General features: G+C 37.1%; 1 protein-coding gene across 1 annotated transcript; it reads left to right on the top strand.

The window, feature by feature from the left end:
* The first annotated feature begins 110 nt into the window (after positions 1–110).
* Positions 111–10,688, top strand: LOC101487076 (meprin A subunit beta-like). The gene is made up of 16 exons (XM_076880115.1): positions 111–409; positions 1,375–1,477; positions 1,618–1,645; positions 1,848–1,898; positions 1,986–2,029; positions 2,945–3,023; positions 3,113–3,230; positions 4,468–4,646; positions 4,805–5,023; positions 6,900–7,049; positions 8,540–8,755; positions 8,991–9,247; positions 9,504–9,714; positions 9,804–9,980; positions 10,101–10,357; positions 10,473–10,688. The coding sequence occupies exons 1-16, from the start codon at positions 111–113 to the stop codon at positions 10,515–10,517; spliced, it is 2,433 nt and encodes an 810-aa protein (XP_076736230.1). The 3' UTR covers positions 10,518–10,688.
* The last annotated feature ends 36 nt before the right edge of the window (positions 10,689–10,724 follow it).

Here is a 10,724-nt window from a genome sequence, read left to right as displayed (position 1 = left end):
ATAGCAGAAATAGCAGCTGAGAGGGAAGCTGGAGGGAGCCGGAGTAGGCAAACAGCTGACTGCATGGACCCTCGACTACCTTACCAACAGACCACAGTATGTGAGGCTCCATGACTGTGTCCGAGGTGGTAATCTGCAGCACGGGGGCACCACAGGGCACGGTTCTCTCACCATTCCTGTTCAGCCTTTACACTTCAGACTTCAGTTATAATTCGGACGATTGCCATCTACAGAAGTTCTCAGATGATACAGCCATCATTGGATGCGTATCAGATGGCAATGATCAGGAATACAGGGGGGTCATCAGTGACTTTGTTGGCTGGTGTGAGACCAACACACTCCAAATCAACACCGGAAAGACAAAGGAGATGATCATAGACTTCAGGAGGAAGTCACCCCCACAACACCGGTGAACATCCAGGAAAAGACATCGAGATAGTGGACTCTTACAAGTACCTGGGTGTTCACCTCAACAATCAACTGGACTGGACTACAAATACAGACATCCTGTATAAGAAGGGCCAGAGTCGACTCCACCTGCTGAGGAGACTGAGGTCCTTCGGAGTCAGCAGGACTCTGTTAAGGACATTCTATGACACTGTGGCAGCATCTGCCCTTTTCTATGCAGTGACCTGCTGGGGGAGTGGATGCACAGACAGGGACAGGAGCAGGATTGACAAACTGGTGTGGAGGTCTAGCTCTGTGCTGGGATGTCCTCTGGAGTCTGTGGAGGGGGTTGGCGAGAGGAGGATGTTAATAAAGCTGACATCCATTATGAACAACCCACATCACCCACTGCACGAGTCTGGGAGTGCGCTGAGCAGCTCCTTTAGTCAGAGACTGAAACACCCTCGCTGCAGGAAGGAGCGCTTTCGCAGATCATTCACCCCAACAGCAGTTAGACTTTATAACTCCTCAATCACGATGTCACGACTCACTGGACACTGTGAACATCCACGGTCACCACTTCATGCATAATGGACCTTCCATGTGTATGGACATGTGCAGGTACTTATTTGTATTTTTGTATTTCCTTCTGATATCTGTACCTGAGCTGAGGTAATGCAAACGTTTCCCCGTCGTGGGATCAATAAAGTCTTATCTTATCTTAAATCTGTGTCACTGTCTCTCCCAGGTAAAGCCGCATCTGCATCTGTGAGTCTCTCCTGTGCTTCTAAACTTCAAAAATTCAAACCTGTTATTTACTGTCACTCCAACAACACCAGATAAGTGTTTGGATTCCTGACGCCATGAGTTGAACTCAGATAAGCAGTAGAAAATGGATGGATGGAATTAATAATGAATTATGTAACCACACAATCTTTAACAACCTGAGTCATAAAATGATCGTGAAATTCTTCAGCACAAAAACAGGTTAACAGCTTTAGTTGAGACACAGCAGGCCTTCAGAGAGCATCGCCCTGCAGCTGGAACCATGAAGCTCAGGTGGATCATTCTGCTCTTTGCGCTGGGTTTGGTAAGAGAACCTCTTCATGTGGATACAATGAAAATATCTATTACATTTCCAGGCAGGATTTGAGTCCATTCAGTTTCACGGGGATAATAATAAAGTCTTCTCTGTTGATTGATTGTTGTGCCTTCTAATTTACTTTACAGACAGCAGCCAAACTAACCGGTGATACAGGTGAGCTAGACATTATGTTTTAGGTGGTGATGTTACTGAAGGAATGTTGGACTTATAATGTCACTGTTCCATATACTTCTTTGTATTACTCTTGTCCGGATATTAATGCTTTAGTAAAACAACCATTTTCAGCCAATTCTGTGTTCATGTTATTAGAGTTCACAGGCCTTTTATCTTATTATCACTGATTCCTTACCTGCAGAAATTGATGTTGACGAAGGCCATGACTGGGACATCATTAACATCAATGAAGGTTTGTTCTCGTTCACTGTTCTTGTTTCATTTTGCTTGATAATGTCTCTGAGGAGTCGGTGAAATTATTTTATTGTTTTCCCTTTAGCGGCTGGGCTGGACCTGTTGGAAGGAGATATTATTCAGGAAAAAGTGAGTTTATCCTTTGTCATGAAAAGCCTGAGTTTTATATTTTTATTTCTTTTGGGTTTTTCTATATTTTAGTAGTGCCACTGTGTTAAGTCTGGAGTTTTTACCATCTTTGTAATCTTGTTTCTGTTAGTGTTTAGGATTATTTCGAATTTTGATTGTTTGTGTTTTAATTAGTCTAGCGTTCCTAGTGTCTTCCTGTATCTTGCCAAATCTTTGTCCAAGATGATAGAGATTTCCTTTTTAGTCGCTTCCTGTTTTATTTTGATAGTCATTTGTTTCTTGTGTTCAAATTTTAATTAAATTTCCTGTGTTGTGACCTTGGTTGTTGCAAGCTGTGTTTTCTTTTATTTCTGTTTCCGCGTCCGTTGTTATCTTCTGTGTATTTATGGTTTCTGTCTGCCCTCAGTACTTTGTCATGTTGTACCGTTTCCTGCCGGACTGGATTCTAGTGTTTTCGGTTTGTGGACTCATTTTAGCCCCAGTTGTGGATGTTATATTTGGTCACTTTGGATTTATTTATCTTCTGAAATAGCTTATAGGACCAAATTAGGAACTTAACATCTCCTTCTATTAAAGTCAGTGAACCAGCACATGATATTTAACATAATGAAAACACAGACTGCATATAGAAGATGACCATAAATTCTTGGTCAGAAAAGTGATGGCAGTGCTAAAATGATTTAAATCTGCATATTCTTTTAATGGCACGCAGATGGCGTCTCTTCTGCTTGCAAAAAAACATCCAGTTGTTTGTAGTTTTCATTATAGGCTCGAACACTAGTTTCAAGTCATATTACATCATTGAATTCGTTTTTTAAATTTTAGTAATTAGTAGAGTCTTAAAGCAGGATAAAAGAAGGTTCACTGGCTTAGCAGGCATTTTTACAACATAACAGTATTCGTGTTTCCTTTTAGACATCTGACAGAAACTCCATCATAGGTGATCAATATCGCTGGCCAACAATCATCCCCTACTACTTAGAGGACAGCCTGGGTAAGACATTCTGGAAACTCTCATTCACAGCAGTTGTGACTCTATGCACCAAATCATTATGCTTCCCTATTTTATTTTGCACTTTGTAGAGATGAATGCAAAGGGAGTGATCCTGAAGGCTTTTGATCAGTACAGACTGAAGACCTGCATCGATTTCTCGCCGTGGAAAGGAGAGGAGAACTATATCTCTGTTTTTAAAGGCGATGGGTGAGTCAGCCTTCAACCATCTGGTGGCTTGTTAAAGAAACTACAATAACATTTGGTAATCATTCCCATGACCATTCCCTATAAATATGGTTCTAATACACATATACATATATATATATATATATATGTGTGTATTTATGTATATGTATATGTATATATATATATATATATATATATATATATATATATATATATATATATATATATACATATATATGTATGTATATATATATGTATATATACATATACATATACATAAATACACACACATATATATATATGTATATATATATATATATATATATATATATATACATATATATGTATGTATATATATATGTATATATACATATACATATACATAAATACACACACATATATATATATGTATATATATATATATATATATATATATATATATATATATATACATATATATATATGTATATATACATATACATATATATGTATATGTATATATACATATATATATACATACATATATATGTATATGTATATATATATATATATATATATATACATATATATGTATATGTATATATATATATATATATATATACATATACATATATATGTATGTATATATATATGTATATATACATATACATATACATAAATACACACACATATATATATATGTATATATATATATATATATATATATATATATATATATATATATATATACATATATATGTATGTATATATATATGTATATATACATATACATATACATAAATACACACACATATATATATATGTATATATATATATATATATATGTATGTATACATATATATGTATGTATATATATATGTATATATACATATACATATACATAAATACACACATATATATATATATATATATGTATATATATATATATATATATATATATATATATATATATATATATATATATATATATATATATATATTACTATGGTTTATGATACAAAATATATTCATGAACTTTTACACAACTTGGTGACATAAATAAACATAATTCATAATACTTGACATAACCAGTAACTGGTAAATGAAATCAATTACAAAATCTAAAAAAAGATAATAATTAAGTGATAAATTACATTATTAGTGGTAGCTTTAATTGTATTACCTGTTTGCTAATAGTCACGCAGTTTGTGAGTTGAGCCTGGAAGATGGGAGATCTGTGTGTTTAGAGATTTGTACATCCAGATTTCTTCCTCTACAGATGCTACTCCTCTGTTGGCAACCGTCATGTGGGGAAGCAGGAGCTTTCCATTGGTAGTAACTGTGATAGGCTGGGAACAGTTGAACATGAGTTCCTGCATGCTCTCGGCTTCTGGCACGAGCAGTCCAGAGCTGACCGTGACGACTACGTCGACATCATTTGGAATCAGATTCAGTCCGGTAAGAGTGACAAGTGTGAATTACACCTCATTTAATGTAGAATTAGATTAGACAACCATTAGGAGTTTGTGTTTCTCTTATATCCCTGTTGTCAGAATAATGACAGACAACTGAAATATTGTGTCAAATAAGGGTAATTTCTTCTTGGTATTCCTCAGGTAAAGAGCACAACTTCAACACATATGATGACACAGTGTCCAGTGCACTGGGGGTTCCCTATGACTATGGTTCTGTGATGCACTACAGCAAGACTTCCTTCAACATCGGCTCAGAGCCGACCATCGTCACAAAGATCCCCCACTTCATGGATGTGATTGGCCAGAGGATGGGGTTCAGTTCTAGTGACCTAACTAAGCTCAACCGCCTCTACAACTGCAGTGAGTCATGACAACTTGTCAGAAATGAATCACATATAGTACAAGAAATGCAGAAACCGTACAGAATATTCAAAGGTGAGGAAGAAAACATTCCACACCACAAAAACTAGTGAGTGCTAATGAACTATTAATATCATAAATTAAGTGTTAATGGCCTTTTTTTCTTAGAACTATGTTTAACCAAATACTAATCGTGTCATGCAATAAAAATCTCTTTAGTCACTCTAATGTGGATTAGCATGCTAAGCTAACACATTGGACTAGATAAAATCCCCTGAAATAGATTATTATTGTATTAAATGGAGCGAAAACTGAAAATATTTTAAGAGGTTGTTGTTTGTGGTGACTCTTTGAGCATTTTCCAACAATTTAGACAATTATGGCAAGGAAATTTAAAATTTACCCATACTCAACCCAAACAAGTTCTGCAAAGTTCATGTGGTAATTTGTGCATAGTGTAGCAGAAAAACAGAACTGAAAAACATGAGATTCCAAGTAGAAACTCTAAAGATGTCTAAGCACAGAGCATGAAACAAAGCATGAAAGAAACATTTGCTCTTTGTGTTCAGTGTGCAGCGAAAGCTAATCTAGCTCATTTTCAGCATTTTCATATCTTCATGTTTTTCTTAAGTCATCATCAGCTGAACATCAAGATGGGAAGAAGCATGAAGATGGGAACCAATATTTAAATTCATAACACATCATGGGTGTTGTTGTAAAACAGTAGATAAAAATTCTACACGTATATTGAATCTACAGTGACCGATGGCACTTTGAACAAACAATAAATTGAATCCGTTCATTAAAACCAATGTGCAATGATAACCAAGCAGTGTTGCACAGATTAAAGTCTGTCTGGCAGAAAATGATGAGATTATACAGTGATAATCTTGGACAATAAACCATAATCAGTCTTCATAGTTTAATAGTAAACCATAGTTTAATCAACAGATTAACTTCCCTCACGCTACACTGTACAGTGTTATGTAAGGCACAGGTGCCGATTTGTTTCCTGTCTTCAGGTCAACACACAGGAGCTCTGGAAGTCTGCAAGTTGTTTTCTAGACCTAGAAGCTTTTTGTACTATTATGATACATAATATAGCCACATGTGGATGGTTGTACTCTTGCTGTTTATCTGCATTATCACAACTTAGTTGTCAGGCTCTTTATCAGCACTTTGTTTCTTTTTAACAGACTTCAATGCAGCCCAATAAAACTTGGATCTGTGATAACACAGCTGAAGAGAGCGGAGCACATCAATAACTCTTGCAAAACAAGTTTCCATAAAATAAAAAAATTTTACTAGGCAAGGAAAGTTTATTTATATAGCACGATTCAACAACAAGGCGATTCGAAGTGCTTTACAGAGACACTAAAAAACAAAAACAATAAAAAGCATGATTTAAAATTGATTAAAAAAACAGTAGATAAAATCAGAACAGTAGATAAAATCAGTAGTTAAAATGTAAGTTTTGAAATTTAAGCTTAAAAGTGTGGATTTGGTGCTTTATTCAAATGCAGCTGAGAACAGGTGAGTCTTCAACCTGGATTTAAATAAACTGAGTGTTTCAGCTGATCTGAGGCTTTCTGGGAGTTTGTTCCAGATATATGGAGCATAAAAGCTGAATGCAGCTTCTCTGCGTCTATACTATGATATAATATAATTAGAATATATTGATTATAAAATTATACCAATAAACCTTAAAGACCTTATATTAAAAGTGTCAGCTTCCTCTCCTTTTTGCTAATTTCTCAATTTTAGTCATCTCTTTTCCCCAAAGTTAAAACGTATTTTTTGTAAAGAGGGGAAATGGCAGTGTTCTGTCTGTAGGACTAGATCGAGCAGTGAAAGTGTGATTGCTTCCTCTCAACAGCCACGTCTTCCACCTTTGTGGACAGCTGTAATTTTGAGGAGGAGAACATCTGCGGGATGATTCAGGGCTCTGGCGATGCAAAGTGGGAGCAGCTTGCTTCAGTGGCTGGAGGACCTGAGACTGATTTCACCAATTTGGGACAATGCAAAGGTAACCATGAATAATCACAAAAATGTGTGTTATTATGCTAAGCCTTCATGGAAGGATCTTTCCATGCACAAAGGGATTCTTAATCCCAACAGTTCTCCCTTAGTTAAATAAATAGTGTGCACTACAAAAACATTTAGTGCACTTTCAAAAACTGGACTCTGGTTTGTGGAGGGTGGGGATGTCTGAAGAGAGATGTTGAGAGTTCCAAGGAATGATTACCTGTGTGCTCTTATCTGAGTTAAGAGCTACTGCTTTGGTTACATGTATCTGAAAAACAAAGAGAGCCGAGGTGATTTACAGCAGTGACCTGTGCAAAGTTCAGACTGGAATCAAGATAAAGGGATTTATTGTTTTCACAAAAACACGCTTAGTTTGTTAGAAAAATAACTTGCAAGTGTTTATACGATAAACTCGGCAAGGATAAAATGCTTCAGTACTGATCTCACTAAAAGAGAGAATCATTCTTTATTTGGTTTTCTATTCGTTAAGTTGAACTACTGCTGTGCTAACAACAAAAAGACAAACCCAGTATCCCACTGCTTTAATACCAGTGGTACATCAAGAGAATAAAAACTGATGCCTGCTAAGAATCTTCAAACCTATATCCTGTTGTTATATAGAGAAAGCAATGAGAAAAATGTTTGTAGGACTTCACAAACAGATTGGAAGGTTTTTCAATGTGAAAGATTTAAAACATTCAGAAAATAAAGTACTTTATTGTACCTTTAAGGTGCACAACTGCTTGCTACTGAGGTAATACCCTCTAGGTACTACTGCTACTGCCTAGTCTGTACAGTACTTGGCAAAATTCTCATGACACTCCTAATTTCTCTATATTTTGATTCCATAATCAAAATAATAATATCAAATAATCTAAATTTGAGTCCATCTTGTGATGTTTAAAGTGGTGTTGAGCAATAATTTTTCATTCTTTCGTCATTGGCTGCTTTTTCACTCAGTTTCAGTTCAGTCCTTCTACATGACCATTGTGAGCAGAATGCTTTGTTGTTTGTTGAACCACTAACCACTGACCTATTATTCATTTAAGCATTATAAGCACTTAACTAATTTGATGGACTAGTGTTGTGTCTACACAAAACAGAAAATTTAGCAAAGAAACCATTTAAATTGGACCCGTAGGCACTTTGTTACTAGAAGTCTGTTGCAAAAACACATAATTTGTTTCAACTTCTTTAGTCAAACCTAGGAAAATACTAAAGATAATGTTTTTGCACCAAGAAGTTGATTCTCAATTAGCTGATAATTTGGCATATCTCAAGATGTTGAGTCATTAAAAAATCTGAGGAAACTGGGCAAAAGAAAAAGACAAAAGAAGAAGCAGATGCCTTAAAAAGAAGAGAGATGCAACAAGCATCTGTAGTTGTTTGAAATACAGTATTTCAACAATTATTTGTCTTTCACAGGCAATCAGATTTGCTGTAACATCCCAATGTTGATACTTAATATCACCATTGATTTTTGCTGTCCAGGGAAAGGTTACTTCATGCACTTCAGCACAGCCTCTGCACTACCTGGCGAGCGTGCTTTTCTGGAGAGTCGCTGGCTTTATCCCAAATCTGGAGCCCAGTGTCTGCAGTTCTTCCTCTATAACTCCGGGGCAGACGATGATGTTCTCAACATCTGGGTGAGAGAGTACGACAAGGCCAACCCCAACGGGAAAATGAAGCTCTTCCACAGCATTTCAGGTAAGAAATGACATACAGACAGAGTTGTGATTGTGAAGGTTATTGTTAAAGGTGTGATTTGGAAAGTTCTGAATTTGGTGACACTTAGCGAACGCATCAATACATTTAACCGAGATTTGTAAAAAGAACAATTAAATTGAGTTTTAAATGAATGAAAAACTTTATACACGGATGTGTTAAAGTTCGGATATAATTGATAAATTAAGAATTAACATCTGTTCTTCCATCTTTGCAGGAGGTGTCATGGGCTCCTGGGAGCTGCATAACATCAACCTGAACGTGACGCAGAAGGCCCGAGTGGTTTTCGAGGGCGTGAGGGGAATGAATCCATCAAAGGGAGGTTTCTCTTTGGATGACATTAACCTGTCATCCACAAAGTGTCCTCATCACATCTGGCACATCCGTGGCATCAACGAGCTGCTGGCCACCACACCAGCTGGAAAGAGAATGAGCAGCCCTCGCTTCATGTCACCAACAGGTTACACCTTCCAGGTAAATTACTATTTAATATTTATATATCTTTTTAATTCTGTTGCATTAAAAATAACTGGAAACACTTCAAAGTACGGTCCTCCATAATAAATAAAACACTATTTTTGTTTATTTATGACGTTCAAATACATTTAGTCACTATTTTAGAGCCTGTCTTTTTCAAATGGGAGAGAAACAAAAGGTTTTTGAACCAGTGTACATTAGGTAATGAACGTGGAAACCCTGTGGTAGCTTCATATTGCCCTGCCCTCTTCAGGTAGGTGTTTACCTAAACGGGCAAAGCAGCAATCCAGGGTATATGGCCATCTACTTCCACCTGACCTCAGGCCCCAATGACGACAATCTCAAGTGGCCATGTCCATGGCACCAAGCAACCATGACCTTGATGGATCAGCAGTCCGACATCAGGCAGCACATGAACATGAACCGAATGATCACAACAGACCCTGCGAAGATGTCCTCTGATGGTAAGAAGCAGGGCAACAGGTTAACTAATTATTTGTCAAGTCATTCCGTGTTTTCAGTGAGCTGTTGCGTTTCCATGTTTTCTCTCCAGGTACTGAGTTCTTCTGGGATAATCCCAAGATTGTGGGCTCTAAAATAACTGAGTCTGATGGCAGTTATTACTATCGAGGCCCAGGGTTTGGAACAAGTAGCTTCATCACCCACGACAGACTGAGGAGCAGATACTTCATCAAAGGAGACGACGCCTTCTTCCTCTTCAGTCTGGAAGGTGAGGAAGCTTTTAGACAACAGATGGGAACCACAATGTTTTGATCAGAATTACAATTCTGAGACAAATATTATGACCCACCCCTGTTTGGTTAGCCTTGCCATTTTTGGCTTCCCTCAGATCTATCGGACTTGTTGAAGCCGCAGCCTATGCCCGACTCTGTCGTCCATGGTGATGAGAGACCGATAAAGGCAGCAGATCAAGCAGCTCCACAGGGAGCTGTCAATAACACCACTGTAGTCATAGCTATCGCTGGATCAGTGGCAGGACTCATGCTGGTGGTTTCCATGCTGATTGTGGGGAAAGCCTGGAGGACGAATAAGATGAAGAGACAGCAGGAGGGGGTGATCATTCATAACATATCTGGATTCGTGGAAGTGAGTACGACTAAAACAGAGTCAGCACATCTTCAGTTGTTACTGTGTCCTTCCTGTGCTGATTAGTCTAAAGAAAATTTGATCAAATCCACATTAAATTTCTTTTTTATTACAGGAGCAACCAAGTAAAGATGTATCACCTCCTTTCTCTACACCGTGATGGGCAGTCAAAGGAAACATGTGACAGTGGCCAGAACAGAAACTACAATATGAGTGAATCAGTGATTTCAGCAATTGTTTAATCAGATTGTCACCAAGTGCAATTGGACTTTGAATTAAATAAAATCTGACAGCATTTGTCTTTATAGCATTTGTCCACTTTCTGACATCAGTTATATCTTCAGCGCTACAACACAACATCTCAGGG

The sequence above is a fragment of the Maylandia zebra genome, linkage group LG23 (assembly GCF_041146795.1).
Source record: "Maylandia zebra isolate NMK-2024a linkage group LG23, Mzebra_GT3a, whole genome shotgun sequence".
Classification (NCBI taxonomy): Eukaryota; Metazoa; Chordata; class Actinopteri; order Cichliformes; family Cichlidae; genus Maylandia; species Maylandia zebra.
The sequence above is the reverse complement of the archived record's forward strand: the minus strand, read 5'-3'. Positions and strand labels throughout refer to the sequence as shown.

Bases quoted from the DNA above. Each gene is read 5' to 3' on its own strand.
- LOC101487076 (XM_076880115.1), top strand. From the start codon at position 111: ATGACTGTGTCCGAGGTGGTAATCTGCAGCACGGGGGCACCACAGGGC. The intron at 3,024-3,112 runs GTAAGACATTCT...TGCACTTTGTAG, and splicing joins CTACTTAGAGGACAGCCTGG to AGATGAATGCAAAGGGAGTG. The intron at 9,981-10,100 runs GTGAGGAAGCTT...GGCTTCCCTCAG, and splicing joins CTTCCTCTTCAGTCTGGAAG to ATCTATCGGACTTGTTGAAG.